The sequence below is a fragment of the Macaca thibetana genome, chromosome 20 (assembly GCF_024542745.1).
Source record: "Macaca thibetana thibetana isolate TM-01 chromosome 20, ASM2454274v1, whole genome shotgun sequence".
Lineage (NCBI taxonomy): Eukaryota > Metazoa > Chordata > Mammalia > Primates > Cercopithecidae > Macaca > Macaca thibetana.
This window is the reverse complement of record NC_065597.1, coordinates 34,486,439-34,507,488: the sequence shown is the minus strand read 5'-3', so window position 1 is coordinate 34,507,488 and position 21,050 is coordinate 34,486,439. Positions and strand designations below refer to the sequence as shown.

The 21,050-nt window shown below is 49.5% G+C and overlaps 5 protein-coding genes across 5 annotated transcripts in view; 4 read left to right on the top strand and 1 right to left on the bottom strand.

Annotated features, from left to right (window-relative positions):
- Nucleotides 1–21,050, bottom strand: part of PLLP (plasmolipin) — a 194,887-nt gene that overhangs the window by 87,082 nt on the left and 86,755 nt on the right. The gene's annotated exons all lie outside the window — the stretch shown is intronic.
- COQ9 (coenzyme Q9) overlaps nucleotides 1–21,050 on the top strand; it is a 292,337-nt gene that overhangs the window by 187,922 nt on the left and 83,365 nt on the right. The gene's annotated exons all lie outside the window — the stretch shown is intronic.
- Nucleotides 1–21,050, top strand: part of CX3CL1 (C-X3-C motif chemokine ligand 1) — a 338,913-nt gene that overhangs the window by 304,509 nt on the left and 13,354 nt on the right. The gene's annotated exons all lie outside the window — the stretch shown is intronic.
- Nucleotides 8,490–16,543, top strand: CCL22 (C-C motif chemokine ligand 22). Its single transcript, XM_050773150.1, has 3 exons — nucleotides 8,490–8,588; nucleotides 10,526–10,649; nucleotides 13,847–16,543. Exons 1-3 carry the CDS (start codon nucleotides 8,516–8,518, stop codon nucleotides 13,929–13,931), a joined length of 282 nt encoding a protein of 93 aa, XP_050629107.1. The 5' UTR covers nucleotides 8,490–8,515; the 3' UTR covers nucleotides 13,932–16,543.
- POLR2C (RNA polymerase II subunit C) overlaps nucleotides 12,200–21,050 on the top strand; it is a 103,146-nt gene continuing 94,295 nt past the window's right edge. The window contains exon 1 of the mRNA XM_050773102.1: nucleotides 12,200–12,209. The gene's annotated coding sequence lies outside the window, so the exon portion shown is untranslated. The remainder of the gene's footprint in view (nucleotides 12,210–21,050) is intronic.

Here is a 21,050-nt window from a genome sequence, read left to right as displayed (position 1 = left end):
TAGCCTATTGCTGAAGGACAAACAAGAAATCATTAAGCCTGTTTGCTTCTGAGGAAAGGAAATTAAACCTGGCATGGGGGTGAGGGGCATCTCAGAGGTGGGAAAACTGCTTTTTACTCTACCCCTTTTGGAATGCATGAGTTTAAAATTTTATCTTTTTGCATAGGTCAGTCATGCACATGGAAAAATGTTCAAACATACGAAAGGGTATTTGGTGGAAAGCAAGTCCACCCCTCTGAGCACCTGCCCCACCCACTACCCTGAGTCCATGCAGGCAACTAATAGAGATTGTTTGTGTATCTTTCCACATACAAACTATACACTTGTGCAAATACACATTTATATGTTATTGTGTATTTTTATTGTGTTAAAATATACATAATATAAAATTTACCATCTTAACCATTTTAAGTGTACAGTTTTGTGGTATTAAGTACATTCACATGGTTGTGTAACCATCACCACGTTCCACTTCCAAAATGTTTCATCTTCCCAAAATGAAATTCCACCCCCATTAAACAATAACTCCCCATTCCCCACCTCCCAGACCCACCCTAGCAGCCACCATTCTACTTTCTGTCTCCATGAGTTTGACTGTTCTGGGTACCTTATATTAGTGAAATCATACCCTGTTGTCTTTTTGTGACTGGTTCTAGAATTTCTTTTCTTTTTAAAGTTGAATAATTTTCTTTCTTTTCTTTTCTTTTCTTTTTTTTTTTTTTTGAGACAGGGTCTCACTCTGTTACCCAGGCTGGAGTGTAGTGGTGCCATCTCAGCTCACTGCAGCCTCCATCTCCTGGGTTCAAGCAATTCTCATGCCTCAGCCTCCCAAGTGGCTGGGATTACAGGTGCGCACCGTCATGCCTGGCTCAGTTTTTTGTAGTTTTAGTAGAGACAGGGTTTCACCATGTTGGCCAGACTGGTCTCGAACTCCGGACCTCAAATGATCTGCCCACCTTGGCCTCCCAAAGTGCTGGATAAGGCTGAATAATTTTCTATTGCATATATGTACCACATATATTTTATGTTTTAAATTGAGATTTCATAGTTGTATATATTTTGGGGGTGCATGTGATATTTTGATAACTGTATACAATATGTAATGATCAAATCAAGGTAATTAGGATATCCATCACCTCAAACATTTATCATTTCTTTATGTTGGGACCATTATAAATCTTTTCCAGACCAGATGTGGTGGCTCACGCCTGTAATCCCAGCACTTTAGGAGGCCGAGGCGGGCCAATCACGAGGTCAGGAGATCGAGATCATCCTGGCTAACACGGTGAAACTCCATCTCTACTATAATACAAAAAAAAAAAAAAAAAAAAAAAGTAGCCGGGCGTGGTGGCAGGCGTCTGTAGTCCCAGTTACTCGGGAGGCTGAGGCAGGAGAATGGCATGAACCTGGGAGGTGTTCATGCCATATATATTTTTTCCAGCTATTTTGAAATATATGATAAATTACCTTTAACTATAATCTCCCCACTGTACTATCAAATACTAGAACTTACTCCTTCTATCCAACTGTATTTTTTACTTCTTAGCCAATTACTGTTTATTCCCCCCATACCTCTCCCTTGCCTCTGGTAACCCCCCATTGTACTCTCTAACTCCATGGGATCAACTTTTTAGCTCCCACATATGTGAGAATATATGATATTTGTCTTTCTGTGCCTGGTTTATTCTACTTTACATAAGGACCTCCAGTTCCTTCCATGATGCTGCAAATGAGGGGATTTCATTCTTTTTTATGGCTAAATAATATTCCATTGTGTATCTATACCACATTCTTTTTTTTTTTTTGAGACGGAGTCTCGCTCTTTCGCCCAGGCTGGAGTGCAGTGGCCAGATCTCGGCTCACTGCAAGCTCCGCCTCCCGGGTTCACGCCATTCTCCTGCCTCAGCCTCCTGAGTAGTATACCACATTCTTGTTATCCATTCCTCCACTGGTGGACATTTTGGTGGATTCCATGTCTTGACTATTGTGAACAGTGCTGCAATAAACATGGGTGTAGGGACACTTCTGATATATGGATTTCCTTCCTTTTGGACAAATACCCTGCAGTGGGATTCCTGGATCATACATATATGACATTTTCTGTATCCACTCATCAGTTGATGGACATTTGGGTTTTTTCTACCTTAATGTATTTTTAATAAACACATTAATTTAAACAAAAGAAGAAGAAAGGTTGAGGAAAAGAGGGTTAGATCTGGGAGCTTTCCACACGTCGCAGTGTGGACAGAAGGATAACAGCAGCATAAAACACCTGCCAGGAGGAGAGAAAGCACCCCCAGCAGCAACAGCTGCCCTCTGTGTCCCTGGTGATTCCCCACCTGCAGCCCCAAGAGGAACTCCCCTTTCCTTTCTTTGAAAGCTGGTTCCCTGTGTCCTGTTTGGCCATGGCATTGAATGCCACGCCTGCCTCTTCTCCAGCTCCCAGAAGGTCAAAGGCACTGGGGGTGCAAAGGCTGCTGGCCCCCAGGTGTGACTTACCTTCCTTGTAAGTCCAGGGAGAGGGGCGATGGGGAGGGTGGCTGCTGCAAAGGCTGAGCCAGCAGCAAGGACTTGGAGCCCTGCTGAGTCCCTGGGGACTCAGGGGCTCTCCAGGGGGGAGCCCCTGAGCCTACCTATGGAGGGGCCTCGGTCCTGGAGTGCCCCCTGAAAGAAAACCCCAGGTTCGGATGAAGAGCCACCAGGCCATTTCTCTGTCACTCACTTTCAGTCCTCCAACAGCCGCTCATAGGCCACAGGATGACTTCCACATTTAAAGAAGATTTCTTCTCCTCCGCCACCCCAAGTTTTATTATGACACATTTTATTCTTATTTATTTTGTTCTTTCTTCTCCCCCCCACCCCCCCGAATACCTTCAGCTGCCTTTATATGATACATTTTAAATATTCAGGAAAGTGCTTAGAGTAGTTCAATGATCACCAGTATCTCCACTGCCAAGCTGCAACATTGTTGACGCTCAGTTTACGGCATATACTTAGTCTCTCCTTTCTCTCTCTGGGAGATACGCACACACACACACACACATATACACATACATCTACATGCACACATGCATATATACAAACACATACATACTACATGTACATCCATATATACACACATATGCAGACACATATTACATAAATATTCATACATATACACATACATCTAGATATGATAGGCACATACATCTATAGTTATACATGCACATATATATACACAAACTACATACATATCCATATATACACACATATATAGATAGGTACATCTGCAGCTATACACACATATGCACATATATTACATACATATTCATATATACACACATATGTAGATGTGCACATACATCTATAGTTATGCATACACATACGTATACACACATATTGCATACATATCCATATATGTATACACACTTTTTTTTCTCCTGAACTCTTTGGGAGTAAGGTGATCACGACCTTTATCCCTAAATACTTCAGTGTTTTATGACCTTTATCCCTAAATACTTCATCTTCTAGGAATGAGGACATTTTCCTACATTACACTGAAGAAAATCAACAATAAAGCACTAATAATCTACTATACTATCCAGCCCATAGTCACATTTCCACATTTCCACACTGTCCCCAAAAGATCTTTTTAGAGCTGTTTTTTCTTTTCTTTTTTTCTTTTTTTTGAGATGGAATCTTGCACTGTTGCTCAGACTGAAGTGCAGTGGTGCCATCTTGGCTCACTGCAACTTCCACCTCTTGAGTTCAAGCAATTACTCTATCTCAGCTTCCTGAGTAGCTGGGATTACAGGTGCGCACCACCACGCCAGGCTAATTTTTGTATTTTTAGTAGAGATGGGGTTTCACCATTTTGGCAGGCTAGTTTTGAACTCCAGACCTCGGGTGATCCACCTGCCTCGGCCTCCCAAAGTGCTGGGATAACAGGCGTGAGCCACTGCGCCTGGCCCCCTGTTTTTCCTTTTTCTTTTCTGAGATAGGGTCTTGCTCTGTCACCCAGGCTGGAGTGCCGTGGCGTGATCTTGGCTCACTGTAACCTCCACCTCCTGGGCTCAAGTGATCCTCCCATCTCAGCTTCCCGAGTAGCTGGAACTACAGGCACATGCCACTACACTCGGTTAATTTTTTTGTATTTTTTGTAGAGAGGGGTTTTCACCATATTACCCAGACTGGTATAGATTTCTGGCCTCAAGTGAGCCTCAGACCCACAAACTGCTGGGATTACAGGCATGAGCTACTATGCCCTGACTGTTTTTGCAAAGCTAGGATTCAATCAAGGTCCATGAATTGCATTCGGCTGTTATGTCTCTTAAGCCTCTTTTAATCATAAATGTTCTATTCACTTTATTATTTTTCTAAAACAACATTAACTTTTTTTTAAATTTTGGAGACAGAGTCTCACTTTGTTGCCCAGGCTGGAGTGCAGTGACACAATCTTGGCTCACTGCAACCTCCTTTTCCCAGGTTCAGGTGATTCTCATGCCTCTGCCATCCAAGTAGCTGGGACTACAGGCATGCACCACCACATCCAGCTAAATTTTTGTATTTTTAGTAGAGATGGGGTTTCACCACGTAGGCCAGGCTGGTCTCAAACTCCTGACCTCAAGTGGTCTGCCCACCAGGGCCTCCCAAAGTGCTCACAGGCTTGAGCCACCGCGCCAGACTGACATTAACTTCTTGATGAGCTGCGTACAGTTATCCTGAAGAGCATCTGGAAGGTTCCACCTTCTGGCGTTGTCTGATCGCTTCCTCATGGGGCCATTTATCTTCTTCCTCTAGCCCCTGTATTTCTTGTCAACTGGTAATTAATACTAGGGACTTGATTTGATTCTAGGGAAGCACCTTTTAAAAGAATGGTAAAAATATGAATAACATACATTTACCATTTTAGCCATTTTTAAGTGTACAGTTCAGTGGAATTCAGTACATTTACACTGTTGTGCAACCATCACTACCATCCACCTCCAGAACTTTCATCTTGCAAAACGGAGACTGTGTCCCCTTGAAACTCTAACGCCCATTCCCCCACCTCCAGCCCCTGGCAACCACCATTCTGCCTTCTGTCTCTGTGAATGTGACTATTCCAGGTTCCCCAAAGCAGCAGAATCATACAGTATTTGTTCTTTTGTGACTGGTCCTGGGTCAGGGCTTTTGACAAGAGGTCCTCTGAGGTGATGCCGTGCACTTCAGTTTGCATCCTAGCAGGAGCTCACGGGAGCCCTGCGGTCCCTGCCTGCCAGCCTCTCCACTCAGCTGCGCTCTGCATCTCTACCCATTCTGTCTCTACCCACTCTGTCTCAGCTGTTCAGCCCTCTCAGTCTGTCTGGGCCTTTGCATCTGCTGTGTCTCTCCCTGGCAGGCTCCTTCCTATCTTTTTTTTTTTTTTCGAGATGGAGTCTCGCTTTGCCACCCAGGCTGGAGTACAGTGGTGCAATCTTGGCTTACCCCAACCTCTGCCTGCCTCCTGGCTTCAAGCGATTCTCCTACCTCAGCCTCCCAAGTAGCTGGGATTATAGGTGTGCACCACCGTGTATGGCTAATTTTTGTATTTTTGGTAGAGATGGGGTTTCACCATGTTGGCCAGGCTGGTCTTGAACTCCTGACCTCAAATGATCTGCCTGCCTCAGCCTCCCAAAGTGCTGGGATTATAAGCATGAGCCACTGTGCCTTGCCTCCCTTCTATCTTTGAATTTCAGCTGAAATGTCACCCCCTTCTAGAGGCCTTTCCCGACTGCCTATCCCAATGCTGCTTCTCTGTTTCATTCGCTTCCTGGTGTTCCGCCCAGCCTGACACTACGTTGTTTGCCATGTTTGTCTGTTGTGGAAGACAAACTCCATCAGAGCAGGGGCCCCTGCTCTCCTGTTCAGGCTGCCTTCCCAGGCTCTGGCAGTGCACTTGGCACATAGTAGGTGCTTGTATGAGCTTCTTCTGGCTGCTGTAACAAATGACCATGAACTTGGTGGCTTAAAACATCACAAATTTATTATCCAATAGCCTGAGATGTCAGAAGTCCTCAATCAGTCTCAGTGGACTAAACTCCAGGTGTAGGGAGAGAGAAGTTCTTTCTGGAGACTCTAGGGGAGAATCTGTTTCCCTACCTCTTCCAGCTTCTCCAACCCGCCTGCATCCCTGGGTGCAGAGTTCCACGTCACTGGGACCTCTGCTCTGTCATCCATCATCTCTTCTGACTCTGACCCACTGCCTCCCTTTTGAAATAATCCTGTGATTATTTCAAAAGGGAGGCCTTCGGCCTGTCCAGATAATCCAAGAAATCTCCCTCTTTAAAGATTCTAGGTCAGGTATGGTGGCTCACACCCATAATCCTAGCACTTCAAAAGGCCGAGGTAGGAGGATTGCTTGAGGCCAGGAGTTCGAGACCAGCCCTGGCAACATAGTGAGACCCCCATCTCTAGAAGAAATAAAAATTAGCAGGGCATGGTGGCGCACACCTGTATTCCCAGCTACTTAAGCGGCTGAGGCAGTAGGATCGCTTGAGCCCAGGAAGTCAAGGCTGCAGTGAGCTGTGATTGCACCACTGCACTCCAGCCTATGTGACAGAGTGAGATCCTGCCTCTAAAACAACAACAACAACAAAAATCCGAAACCCTAAACAGTCACATCTGCAAAGTCCTTTTTATCACATAAGGTAACATATTCATAGGTTTTGGGGATTAGAATGTGGACATTTAGGGGGGCCGTTATTCTGTCTACACGGTTCAACAAATATTTGCTGAATGAAGGAATTGGATGAAGGGATGGCTCCCTTTATAAATGGAGTCCCAAGTTCTGAGTTCCAGGCCTGGCGTAGCCTCTGTGTGGCTGTGTGAGCTGGGCAAGTCGTCTTTTTCTCTGAACCTCAGTTTCCTCTTTCATTAGATGTGTTGTTTTTGTTTGTTTGTTTGTTTGTTTGAGATGGAGTCTCATTCTCTCACTCAGGCTAGAGCGCAGTGGTGCAGTCTTGGCTCACTGCAACCTCTGCCTCTCACCGGATTCAAGCGATTCTCCTGTCTCAGCCGCCCGGGTAGCTGGGATAACAGGCGCGTGCCATCATGTTCAGCCAATTTTTGTATTTTTGGTAGAGATGGGGTTTCTCCATGTTGGCCAGGCTGGTCTTGAACTCCTGACCTCAGGTGATCCACCTGCCTGGGCCTCCCAAAGTGCTGGGATTGCAGGATTACAGGAATGAGCCACCGTGCCCAGCCCATGTGTTCCAAGCACCTACCATGTGCCTGATCCTCAGAAGGCCCTGGGAATGCCAAGAAAAATGAAGGGAGACCCCAGCCTCCTAGAGCTTGGAGTCTGGCTTCTAGGGAGGGGCTTGAGAAAGAGAAAACCTGACACAGTCTGCCCAGGGCCACATTCCAGGCCCCCTAGAAGGCTTTGGAGTCCTGAGAGGGTGTGCTTACCAAGGACGTGACATTTCAAACAGCTTTGACGCATAAGTAGGAGTTTATGCGGTAGAGATGTGGAAAGTGACATTAAAGGCCAGGGACAGGCCGCAGTCCCTTTTGAGGAACTGTGAGGAGTGTGGTGTGATCCCTCAGGGGAGGGAGACCAGTGGGGAAAGGCCTGTCCGGAAATGGGGCCTTGAGGGCCACAGACAGGAGCCCAGGTCCTGCCCTTAGGTGAATGGGGAGCCACAGCAGGGTTTTGAAGCAGGAGAGAGAGTGTGTAGCTCAGGACCACGCACTCTGGCTGCTGCAGGGTAAGGATGGCATTGAGGGGGCCAGCATCCCAGCCTGAGGTAGAGGTGGTCCGGACTGGGCAAGGACAGTGGGGTTGGAGAGAAGAAGCAGATCTGAGAGAGATTTAGGAAGCAGAATCAACAGGACATGGACATGGTGAGGGACTGAGACGGGAGTAGGGGAGGGAGAGCCTGGCAGCCACTGGGAAGGAAAATCAGGCAGGATAGAAGTGTGGGTGGACGCTTTTCATAAACCGTTGAGAAATCTATGACCTGGCCCAAATGTGGACTTTGCAAGAAGCCCCAGAAGAGGCTGTTGATGGGTCAATGGGTCCATAGGCCTCTCCCATTGAAGAGAGATCAGTGATGCTGTCATTAAGGGTACAAGACAGGCCTCAATTCCAGGTGAGGGTTGGTCCACATTCTCACTTGATTTACAACCAGTGAAGTCAACAGGGCTGTGAAACCATCTCCCTTACTTCCAGATGGGGAAACCAAGTCCCAGAGACAGCTAGACAAGGCCACACAGCGTGGAGACCCTGGGGAGCACGAGCCTCTAAGAGGGGGATTTTACAAGTCTCTCTGAAACCAGAGGAGAGGACAGATTTGGGGGGGGTCCCCTGTGAGTGGTTCCCCGCCAAAGAGAATTTCTCCACTTTGGAGGAAGTGGGAGGTAGTTCTCCTTTTGAGATGTGAATGTCAAGTGACTCCGGGCACCCCGGTGACTAAGAGGTAAGTAAGTGAGGCTTGTGGGTGGAGCCAGCATCTTAAATAGCAGGTCTTCCTATGTCCCTTTGCAGACACCTGGGCTGAGACATACAGGACAGAGCATGGCTCGCCTACAGACTGTGTTCCTGGGTGTCCTCATCCTCCTTGCTGTGGCGCTTCAAGCAACTGAGGCAGGTGAGGCTGGGGAGCAGGAAGGCCCCCTACAGAGGCCAGGGCGGACGCTGGGGTGTCTTCCGCATGTCTTGGACAAGCACTGGACTGAGAACAGAAGACCTCAGTCTGCGGTTGGCTCTTGCGGTCTTCGGCTAGTTACAGTGCTTCTCTGGGCCTCAGTTTACAAGTCTGTTGAATGGGTAGTCTTGAAGGCTTGGAGTCTAGGATCTGTCTCAGTTGGGTTGGGGGTTGTGGTGGGCATAGCCTTGGGATCTCCTGCTCCAGAAAACTCAAGCATAGGGCCCTAGGGGTGTGGGTGAGGAGCTTCTAAGGGGTCAGGTCTGAGTAGGGGAAGGCAGGTCTGGGGCAAGTGGTTCTCCCTTGGAAAGCTGGTGCTGCCCTCCTACCATCCATTTTTTAAAATTTTATTATTTTTTAAATTATTTTATTATATTTTATTTTATTTTTTGAGACAGAGTTTTGCTCTTGTTGCCCAGGCTGGAGTACGGTGAAGCAATCTTGCCCCACTGCAAACTCCACCTCTCAGGTTCAAGCAATTCTCCTGCCTCAGCCTCCTGAGTAGCTGGGATTACAGGCATGTACCACCATGCCTGGCTAAGTTTTGTATTTTTAGTGGAGACAGGGTTTCACCATGTTGGCCAGGCTGGTCTCAAACTCCTGACCTCAGATGATCCATCCACCTCCGCCTCCCAAAGAGCTGGGATTACAGGCGTGAGCCACTGCGCCTAGCCTAAATTTATTTTTTATTTCATTTTATTTATTTATTTTTTGAGATGGAGTCTCTGTCGCCCAGGTTGGAGTGCAGTGGCGCAATCTTGGCTCACTGCAACCTCTACCTCTGGGGTTAAAGTGATTCTCCTGCCTCAGCCTCCTGAGTAGCTGGGATTACAGGCACCCACCACCATGCCCGGCTAATTTTTGTATTTTTAGTAGAGATGGGGTTTCACCATGTTGACCAGGCTTGTCTTGAACTCCTGACTTTAAGTGATACTCCCATCTCAGCCTGCCTAAGTGCTAGGATTACAGGCGTGAGCCACTGTGCTGGGCTCCCTATCCATTTTTGTCCAGAACTTGTCCTCAGTATGGGTTCCTGACTCCTTCTCCACCCCACTCTATGCTTGTGCTGTGTTGGGTGGAGGAGTGAGCACTGGAGTGGGGTGGGGCAGCTATAAACAAGAATGGCTCCCAGCTGCTGGGCTTTCTGAGCGCTTTTCATGCATTAAACACCCTCTGAAGCTGGTACTGTTATTACCCCTTTGGTCAGATGAGGAAATTGGGCCTCAGAGGATTCAATGACTTGGTCAGGGTGGCCCAGTGAGTCAGGGGAAAGCGGGACTCGAACCGGGGTCTATGTGACTGTCCTCTGTTGAGCCTTCGTCCTGACTCTGCTGCATCTTGCTGTGTGATCCTGGGCAAGTGCCTCTCCGTCTCTGGACCGCAGCCTTCCCACTGCACACATATGAGCAGAAGCTGACTTCTCAAGTGCCCACGTGCTGATGGATGACTGGGGAGCTTGTCAAAATGCACACCGGATTCAGCAGGTCTGGCGCCGGGGGCTGAGCATTTCTGACAAGCTCCCAGGTGACGCTGATGCCATGGACCATGGACCTTACCTTGAACAGCAAGGATCTAAGGCACCTTGTGGCTCAGAGTCACTGAGTCCCATCTTGGGGTACAGCTGATGCTTAGTTGTTCTGAATCCCTGTTCCTAGAGCTGACTGACCCAGAGTGTAGACATCAGACCATAAGTGGCTTCTCAGAAGCTCCAAGGCTAGGATCTTGGAGGGCTCAGAATCCTCTGGTTACCATCCTTCCACATGAGAACAGAAAAACTGCATCTCTTTCCTGGAGCCTGGAGAGGCCGAGATCAGGGGCTGGGGCCGAGGGTGACCTCTCTGGGCTCCAGCTTGTGCATTCACTGGGCACCCCTCCGCTAGGCCCCTATGGCGCCAACATGGAAGACAGCGTCTGCTGCCGTGATTACGCCCGTTACCGTATGCCCCTGCGTGTGGTGAAACACTTCTACTGGACCTCGGACTCCTGCCCGAGGCCTGGCGTGGTGTGAGTAGGAAGCTGGGGCCACAGGGTCTTGGTGGGTCTGATGGGTACAGCCTGGGATGGCCCAGGTGCTGCTGGATGGGACACACCCAGGGATGAGAGGGATGTGGCAGGGCTACCGGATGCTTGCCAGGATGGCTTGGCTGGACGAGATGGCTCAGTTCAGGCTTGGGTGTACTACAAACAAAAATAATGTGATCATTTAGCAAATATCATCAGGTGCTTACTAGGCTTCAGGCAGTGTCAGGTTCTGAGGATGCTGAGCTGAGTGAATAGGGTGCCGCCACAGTGTGGGCATGGCAGTAGGCCATCAGTAGCTGTGGCATCTAGGGTATTTGGGTATAGCAGGTATAGGAGTATGCCTAGTGCCACTGAGTCAGCAAAGATGCTTCCAGGTTTTGGGCAAAAATGGATGGTGAACCAGGTGTGGTGGCTCATGCCTGTAATTCCAGCACTTTGGGAGGCCGAGGCAGGCAGATCACTTGAGGTCAGAAGTTCGAGATCAGTCAACATGGTGAAACCCCATCTCTACTAAAAATACAAAATTAGCTGAGTGTGGTGGTGCGTGCCTGTGGTCCCAGCTACTTGGGAGGCTGAGGCAGGATAATCGTTTGAACCTGGAAGGTGGAGGTTGCGGTGAGCCGAGATCACTCTACCTCACTCCAGCCTGGGCAACAGAGCGAGACACTGTCTCAAAAAAAAAAAAAAAAATGCTCACACCAGAAGTGTCTTGGATCCTCTCCAGGCTTCCAGAAGTCCGAGGCAACCCATTTTGACCAGAAGAATAATATTAAGAGCTAAAATTTCCAAGGCGCCTCCCGAGTGCCAGGCACTGTTCTGATCATTACCTGTGTTAATTGGTTTAATTCTCACAACAATCCTATGAGGAGGTTCAACGATTCCCATGGTAGGGACGGAGAAACAGGCTTAGCAAGGGACAGTGACCTGCTCAAGGCTGCCCAGGCTGGAGCCAGAACTCACTCCTGGTTCCTCGTTCAGGGCTTTCTCCCGAGTTTCTTGTTCTCCTTTGCTTCTTTCTCTGGCTTCTTTGCCTCCTTTTCCCTGGCCTGGAGCCTGCACCTGCACCTGGCTGGGTGACAGGTCCTGCCCTCTCTGCGTTAGCCTCTCTGGCTGGTTCTCCAACTGCTCAGAGCCTGCTGTCCACCAAATCACACACTGGGGGAGGCTGGGTTTAGGGACTCATGACCCGCTTTGGGCCTCTATTATCTTCTTCTCGTCTTCCTCCTCCTTACCGCTGACACCATTTCTTAGAGGGATCTGCAGGTGAATAATAAAGAAGGCTGAAGCAGGAAGCCCCCCCAGAGTTCTTCTCTCTTTAACTCTGAGCCTCAGTTTCCCCAACAGTATAATGAAGTAATAACCTTTACTTATTTGACTTATTTGTATTTTCAAACACATAGAGAGTGCTTGCTAAGTGCTAGGCACTGTTGTAAGCACTTTATAAATATGAACTCATTTAATCCTTGAAACAATCCTACGCAGCAGGTGCCGTCATGATCCCCTTTTCACAGGTGAGGAAATGAGCACACAGAGGTTAGGGGGCCCCTTGAGCGTTTGTTACAGGGCACAGTAATGTAAGAGGAAGGTGAAGAGCTCAAAGTCTGGCGCATAATAGATGCTCAATTGCTGGACACAGTAGTGCCTCTCAGCTACTTGGGAGGCTGAGGCAGGAGGATTGCCTGAACCCTGGATTTTGAGGTGAACCTGGTAACTTAGTGAGACTCTGTCTTTTTTTTTGAGACGGAGTCTCACTGTGTCGCCCAGGCTGGAGTGCTGTGGCCGGATCTCAGTTCACTGCAAGCTCCGCCTCCCGGGTTTACGCCATTCTCCTGCCTCAGCCTCCCGAGTAGCTGGGACTACAGGCGCCCACCACCTCACCCGGCTAGTTTTTTTGTATTTTTTAGTAGAGACGGGGTTTCACCGGGTTAGCCAGGATGGTCTCGATCTCCTGACTTCGTGATCCGCCCGTCTTGGCCTCCCAAAGTGCTGGGATTACAGGCTTGAGCCACCGCGCCCAGCCTTTTTTTTTTTTTAAATAAAAAAAGCTGAGTGCAGTGGCTTACACCTGTAATCTCAGCACTTTGGGAGGCCAAGTTGGGAGGATCACTTGAGACCAGGAGTTCAAGACAAGTCTGGGCAATAGAGTGAGACCCTGTCTCTAAAATCAATCAATCAATCAATCAAATCATATGTGATCATTGGATTTTGAGCCAGAAGGGACCCTAGAAAGAATGTGCCTTGAGGCTCAGAGTAGTTAAGCGTATTATAAGACTCTTGGGGATTCTGGCTTGGCGAGGTGGCTCACTCCTGTAATCCCAGCACTTTGGGAGGCCGAGACAGGCAGATCACTTGAAGTCAGGAGTTCAAGACCAGCCTGGCCAACATGGTGAAAACCCATCTCTACTAAAAATACAAAAATTAGCTGGGCGTTGTGGTGGGCACCTGTAATCCCAGCTACCTGGGAGGCTGAGGCAGGGGGATCTCCTGAACCCGGGAGGTGGAGGTTGCAGTGAGCCAAAATTGTACCACTACACTCCAGCCTGGGTGACAGAGACTCCATCTAAAAAAAAAAAAAACACCCAACTCTTGGGGATTCTATTTCATGGCCTCACCTGGAACTCAAGGCCGGGACTAAAGAGCTGAGGGTCCTGGAAGTCCTTGCTGCTCCTCTTCCTTTTTTTTTTCTTGACACATGGTCTCATTCTGTTACCTAGGCTGGAGTACAGTGGAGCAGAGACCTGGGCTCACTGCAGCCTCGATGTCCTGAGCTCAAGCAATGCTCCCACCCCAGCCTCCCAAATAGCTGAGATCACAGGCGCATGCCACCATGCCTGGCTGACTTGTACATTTTTGTAGAGACAGGGTTTTGCCATGTTGCCTAGGATGGTCTCAAACCCCTAGGCTCAAACAATCCTCCTGCCTCGGCCTCCCAAAGTGCTGCGTTTACAGGCATGAGCTCCTGGCCTTCTCTTCCTCTTGAGAAATATTCTTTTCACACCACAGGTGACTCGTAAATTTTGAACCACTCTATTTAGCAGGCAATGTCACGTGCAGTAGGTGACTCATAAATGCTGAGCCCTGCATAAAGTAGGTGGCTCATAAATGCTAAGTTCCTGAGGGTGTGGCCTCCTTGCTGCATGCTAATGTTGCTGCATTGTCTCTGGGGTCTCCCCTTCCAGGTTGCTAACCTCCAGGGATAAGGAGATCTGTGCCGATCCCAGAGTGCCCTGGGTGAAGATGATTCTCAATAAGCTGAGCCAATGAAGAGCCTCTTCTGATGACCATGGCCTCGGCTCCTCCAGGAAGGCTCAGGAGCCCTACCTCCCTGACATTACAGCTGCTCCGGCCGGAAGCCTGTGCCAACTCTCTGCATTCCCTGATCTCCATCCCTGTGGCTGTCACCCTTTGTCACCTCCGTGCTGTCACTCCCATATCCCCCTGATCCCTCTAACCCATCCTCTGCCTCCCTGCAGCCAGACTGTCCTGTTCCCATCAGCGATTCCCCTGCTCAAACCCTTCCATGACTCCCCACTGCCCTAAGCTGAGGTCAGGGCTCCCAAGCCTGGCATGCAGCCTTCTGGATCTGGGTTCCATCTCTGTCTCCAGCCTGCCCACTTCCCTTCATGCATGTTGGGTTCTAGCTCCCTGTTCTCCAAACCCATACTACACATCCCACTTCTGGAGTCTTTGCCTGGGATGTTGCCGACACCCAGAAAGTCCCACCACCTGCACAGGTGTAGCCCCACCAGCCCTCCAAGGCATTGCTCGCCCAAGCAGCTGGTAATTCCATTTCATGTATTAGACATCCCCTGGCCCTCTGTCCTCTCTTAATAACCCTAGTCACAGTCTCCCCAGATTCTTGGGATTTGGGGGTTGTCTCCCCCACCTCCCCACTAGTTGGACCACGGTTTATATCTAAGTTACTCTGGTCTCCCGGCCTCTAGCATAGAGCACTGCAGACAGGCCCCAGCTCAGAATCAGAGCCCAGAAAGTGGCTGCAGACAAAAATCAATAAAACTAATGACCCTCCCCTCTCCCTGCCAAAAGGCAGTTAGATATCAATACAGAGACTCAAGGTCACTAGAAAGGGGCCAGCTGGGTCCATGTGAAGCCCCAAATTTGCCCAGATTCACCTTTCTTCCCCCACTCTCCCCCTTTTTTTTTTTTTGAGATGAGATGGAGTTTCGTTCTTGTCACCCAGGTTGGAGTGCAATGGTGCGGTCTTGGCTCATTGAAGCCTCCACCTCCTGAGCTCAAGTGATTCTCTTGCCTCAGTCTCCTGAGTAGCTGGGATTACAGGTTCCCGCTACCACGCCCGGCTAATTTTTGTATTTTTAGTAGAGACGAGGCTTCACCTTGTTGGCCAGGCTGGTCTCGAACTCCTGTCCTCAGGTAATCTGCCCACCTCAGCCTCCCAAAGTGCTGGGATTATAGGCGTGAGCCACAGCGCCTGGCCTCTTCCCTCACCCCTTTTTTTTTTTTTTTTTTTTTTTTTTTTTTATGACAGAGTCTCACTCTGTTGCCCGGGCTGGAATGCAATGGCGTGATCTCAGCTCACTACAACCTCGACCTCCTGGGTTCAAGCGATTCTCCTGCCCCAGCCTCCCAAGTAGCTGGGATTACACGTGTGTGCCACTACGGCTGGATAATTTTTGTATTTTTAGTAGAGACAGGGTTTCACTATGTTGGCCAGGCTGGTCTTGAACTCATGACCTCAAGTGATTCACCTTCCTTGGGCTCCCAAAGTGCTAAGATTACAGGCATGAGCTACCACACCTGGCCTCCCCCTTTTTTCCTAATAGGAGACTCCTGTAGCTTTCTTCCCCGTTTTAGCTATGTGTCATGTCTGCTTACACTTCCTTCTCCCCTCAGGCTTTTTTTTGGATGGTCCTCCAACCTCCAATACCCAGGCCTGGCCTCTTCAGAGTACCCCCCATTCCACTTTCCCTGCCTCCTTCCTTAAATAGCTGACAGTCAAATTCATGCTATGGTGTGAATGAGTACCCTTGGCTTGGTATTATAAGCTGGAGTTATATATGTATTTGAAAACAGAGTAAATACTTAAGAGGTCAAATGGATGAATGGAAGAATTTTAGGAACTGTGTGAGAAGGGGACAAGTGAAGCTTTCCTGGCCCTGGGAGGAAGCTGGCTGTGGTAGGGTAGCGCGCGCTCTCTCTCTCTCTGTGGCAGGAGGCAAAGAGTGGGGTGTAATTGAGTGAAGGAATCCTGGGTAGAAACCATTCTCAGGTGGTTGAGACAGGCTAAAGACTGGGATTTGGGTCTATCTATGCCTTTCTGGTTGATTTTTGTAGAGACGGGGTTTTGCCATGTTACCAGGCTGGTCTCAAACTCCTGGGCTCAAGCGATCCTCCTGGCTCAGCCTCCCAAAGTGCTGGGATTACAGGCATGAGCCACCACGCCTGGCTTCCTCTTCCTCTTGAGAAATATTCTTTTCATACTGCAGGTATGGGACAGCAGTGTCCCAGGTAAAGGACATACATGTTACAAGTGCCTGGTCCTTTCTGAGGGAGCCTGGTGCCGCTCTGCCGGGTATTTGAAGCTGCGGAACTGGAGGAGGCCATTTCACTCCCTGAACTCAGCCTGACAAATCACAGTGAGAATGTCCATCTTATAGGCTTGCTGTGGGGCTCAGGTTGAAAGTGTGGGGAGTGACACTGCCTAGGCATACAGCTCAGTGTCATCGAGGGCCTGTGTCCCTCCCAAGCCCAGGGTTAACCTGCCTGCCGCAGGCACTAGGAGGACTAATCTGCCTACTGCCCGTGAACGGGACCCTCAAGCGTCCTGGGATTTCCTTTCCCCTCCTGTCCTGCCCTTGCCCCTCAGGATTTCTGGAAAATAAATCCTTTAAAATAGTGTCTGCTTTGGTTTCCTGGCATTTGCTGTCCCTGTGAGATGGGGCAAGGGACACCATTGATCCCCTCTATCCCACTGGGGAAGTCTTCACGTTGAAATAGGCGGTGACTTGCCCAAGGTCACCCAGTGAGTGGTGGGAGTCTAGGCTGGACACAAGGGCCTGGGAGGTGGCTGCACAGGTGCTGACAGGGAAGCCCAGACATTTGTCCCAGAGTTCCCAGCCCACCTCGGGACCCGCTGTCAGGAGGATTTTATAAACCATTAAAGCAGTCCCCACGTCTCGAGCCTTCAGCAGCATAATCACTCAACTGCTCAGCCTTCACCTTCCCGCCACACGGGCAGACTCTGGAGAAGGGGAGGGAGTAGTCAGGAAAGTCTACGTCCTGCAACAAACACCTCCAAATGTCAGTGGCTCAACTCATCAGAAGCTATTTCTTCTCACACGAAGTCTAATCAGGCATTCTCAGTCTTAGGCAACCTTCCACATGGTCATTTCAGGGACCCAGGCCCCTTCCTTCTGGTACAGCCAACGTGGTCACAGGCAGAGGAAATGCTAAGCACCCATGGGAAACCCTCCTTGCTGGCCAGAAAAGATAAGCTGGGAGAACTGGGAGGGGCGGGGCCCCAGGGGCCTTGGAGGTGGCGGCAGGGGTGGTCCCCAGTCATGCCCATCCCTTCTCCAACCCTGGTCCTGCAGGAGTGCCCTGATCTCCCCATCCTCCTCTCCAGAGCTGTTTCTGTGCTACTTCCGGGGCTGGGGGAGTCCCTCGTGTCCCCAGAGAACAGCATAGGCTCCCTGCTCCCTGGGGCACAGGGTCTTGGCCACCTGAGGGCTTGTGGAAGGTGAGGACAAGGACACCCCCATTCTCACCACCCCCACCCCACCCCAGAGGAAACTTTCTGCATCCAGTGCTACCCTTTTTTTTTTTTTTTCTCGTCGTTACTCTGGTTATCCCTCAGCCCAAGACCTTCCCAGCTCTCTCCAGCCTGTGAACAGCATTCTCATTCTTCACTCCCGCTTCACAGTTCTCTGCAGTTGGGCCCAGCTGCAGCCTCCATTGGAGCCAACGGCATTGGGCCATTCCCCACCCCTGAATACGTCCTGTGCCTTCCACCTTGGTGAGGCTTTCACCTCTGCCTGGAATGGTCTGTCAAAATCCTGCCTAGGTTCATGCGACAGGGTGCCAGCCCAGCATGCCACAACTGACTTGCAAATCACAAGGGGACTAATTCTTCTATAATAAAGATGTCTAACAATCACCCGTCGATCCATCAATCCCATCCATCCAAGGAAAAGTGGAGCAACTGGTGCTTGTGAAGTGTACGGTATTACTCATAATAGATTCTTGCCAAGAGTATGTAGCCTGGGTCTAATCAAGCCTTTAGATCTAACTCTCAGTTTACAGGAAATAAATAGGATAGAGGAACAAATTAGGTGACATCACAAGGAAATAACTAAATTAAGAATGAGAACATTGTATAAGACAATGGACTTGACTTTGCTCTTTTTTTTCTTTTCTTTTTTTTTTTGAGACGGAGTCTCACTCTGCCACCCAGGCTGGAGGGCAGCAACCTCCACCTCCAGGGTTCAAGCAGTTCCCTAGCCTCAGCCTTCCAAGTAGCTGGGATTATAGGCACATGCCACCATGCCCAGCTAATTTTTGTATTTTTAGTAGAGACGGAGTTTCACCATGTTGGCTAGGCTAGTCTCGAACTCCTGACCTCAAGTGATCTGCTCACCTTGGCCTCCCAAAGTGCTAGGATTACAGGCGTGAGACACTGAACCCAGCCGACTTGACTCTTAAGAAAGTTGAAGTCATTAAAAAGTGGTCTATGCAAGTGGTCTATGTAGACTCAAAAGAAATACCCATATGCAGTGCATGAACCTAGATCGGATCCTGGTTAAAAAAATAAAAGAAAGGAGGGAATAAAGGAAAGAAAGAAGGAAGGGAGGTGCCAGGTGTGGTAGCTCATGCTTATAATTCCAGCACTTTGGGAGGCCAAGGTGGACGGATTGCTGGAGGCCAGGAGTTTGAGACCAGCTTGTGCAACATGGGAAAACCTTGTCTCTACAACAACAACAACAACAAAAACACAGTAACTAGCCAGGCATGGTGGCGTGAGCCTGTGGTCCCAGCTACTTGGGAAGTTGAGCTGGGAGGATCTCTTGTGCCTGGGAGGTCGAGGCTGTAGTGAGCTGAGATTATACCACTGCATGCTCACCTGGGTGACAGAGAGGGACCCTGTCTCAAAAAAATAAATAAAATAAAAAGAAAGGGTGTGAGGGAGAGAAGAAAGGAGGCAGAAAGAAGGAAAGAAGGAGAGAGGAGAAACTACGAAACACATTTTGGGACAATTAGAGAAATTTGGATATGAACTGGGTGTTAGATGACATATAGGAATTATTGTTAATTTTGTTAGATGGGATAATGATATTATATTTATGTAAGACAATAGCTTTATTCGGAGGAGATGCATGCTGGAATATTTAGGGGCAAAGTGTCAAGCATCTATAATTTACTTTGCAATGGTTTGGCTAAAAAATAAAAATAGAAAAGATAAAACAATTATTTAAAAATACCAATCATTGGTTGTAGAGGTTTTGTCTGTTTGTTTGTTTGAGGCAGAGTTTCACTCTTGTTGCCCAGGCTGGAGTGCAGTGTTGCAATCTCGGCTCACTGCAACCTCCGCTTCCCGGATTCAAGCAATTCTCCTGCCTCAGCCTCCCAAGTAGCTGGGATTACAGGCATCTGCCACCACACTTGACTAATTTTTTGTGTTTTTAGTAGAGACAGGGTTTCACCATGTTGGCCGGGCTGGTCTCAAACTCCTGAGCTCAGGTGATCCACCTGCCTCGGCCTCCCAAACTGCTGGGATTATAGGCGTGAGCCACCGTACCCAGCCCCAAAGCCCTTGCTTTCTAAATACGTATTTGGAGCATAGTGGGGGGCCAGGGAATAAGGGCCTCTACTCCCCAGTACTTGCCCCACCTGGCTCCTGTCCTTCATGAGGTGTAGCACTTCCCAGGGTGGCTGCCTTCTTCCTCTCCGCCTTCTCCCTCCTCCCCTCTCTTCCTTTCACCCCTTCCTCCCTGCTTCTCTCTCTTCCCTTTTTCTCCTCTTTCCCCTTCTCCCTCTCTTTTTCCTCCCACCCCTGCCCCTTCTTCCTCTTCTGTTCTTTTTTTCTTTTTTTTTTTTAGACAGAGTCTCACTCTGTCACCCAGGCTGGAGTGCAGTAGCATGATCTTGGCTCACTGCAACCTCTGCCTCCCAGGTTCAAGTGATTCTCCTGCCTCAGCCTCCCAAGTAGCTGGGATTACAGGTGTGCACCACACCCAGCTAGTTTTTGTATTTTTAGTACAGACGAGGTTTCACCATGTTGGCCAGGCTGGTCTCGAACTCCTGACCTCAGGTGATCCACCCACCTTGGCCTCCCAAAGTGCTGGGATTACAGGTGTGAGCCACTGCACTTGGCCTCCTCCTTTGTTCTTACATAAACAGAGCAGAAAGAACACAACCTCAGTTTTTATCCCTCCTTGTCCCTCTCTGGGCCTCAGTTTCCTCAGTTATAAAAAGAGGGATTGGACATTGGGAATGAGAAGGCTACTCGCTTCGCATGTGCACAGGCCAGGACAGATTCTCTGAGCACGAGTGGACCTTGGCCCCTGCCAAGGGTGCTCTGCTACTTTAAGAAGACTCTAGCCTCCTAACCCCTAACCCCATGCCCCAGGCAGCCCATTGGGTAGGGGGTGGTTGAGGAGAGAGAGGTCCCTGGCCTTGGGATCTGTAGCCCCTCTGCCCAACCCAACTGGCTCATAGTGCGGGATGCTGGCTCCACAACCGGTTTCCCTCAGATTGGCAGCCCGGAGATACCAGTACAGCTCAGTCCTGGCCCAAGGCGGAGCTGCTGACTCTTCTAGAGTCTCAGGAATTGTTGCCATTGCCTTTAGGGAAGGCTGCCATGAAGGCAGACTGTGTTTTAATGTGCTCCCAAGGCTGGCAAGCCTCTGCACCCTTCGGTGAGAGCCTGTTGGCTGGCCCTGTGTGGTCCTGTTGCCACCTCTCATGGAGAATGACCTTGGAGGGCCAGTGCTGGGAAGCCCCCTCCACAGTGCACTAGCCCGATGTTCTCCTTGGGCAGATAGAGAACTCAGGCCCCACAAGAGGCAAGGCTTATCCAGGGCACGACTGCAGAGCTGAGGAGCCAAGAGCCACAGCGTTATCAGGGATGGATTGGCAGCCACATTGTTCTTTGCGCTAGCAGGGGCCAGAGCAGAGGTGGGAGTGGGTGCACAGCAGGGAGCAGGAGGCCGGGAGGTGGAGGCAGGGAGGCCAGGGCTCTCTCCTGGGTCCTGAGCTTTCCACATTCTACTCATCATGGTGGTGGGAGGGGGGTTCTCCACTCTGATGCTGTGGATGACCTAGGGTGGCTCCGGGCCTCAGTTTCCCCATCTATCCATATGAAGCTGGACTCAGTCCTTCTTTCAGCAGACCCTGCAGCAAGCCCCT

Coding starts and splice junctions, on each gene's coding strand:
- CCL22 (XM_050773150.1), top strand. CDS start 8,516: ATGGCTCGCCTACAGACTGTGTTCCTGGGTGTCCTCATCCTCCTTGCT. Junction 8,589..10,525: donor GCTTCAAGCAACTGAGGCAG/GTGAGGCTGGGG, acceptor CCCCTCCGCTAG/GCCCCTATGGCGCCAACATG. Junction 10,650..13,846: donor TGCCCGAGGCCTGGCGTGGT/GTGAGTAGGAAG, acceptor CTCCCCTTCCAG/GTTGCTAACCTCCAGGGATA.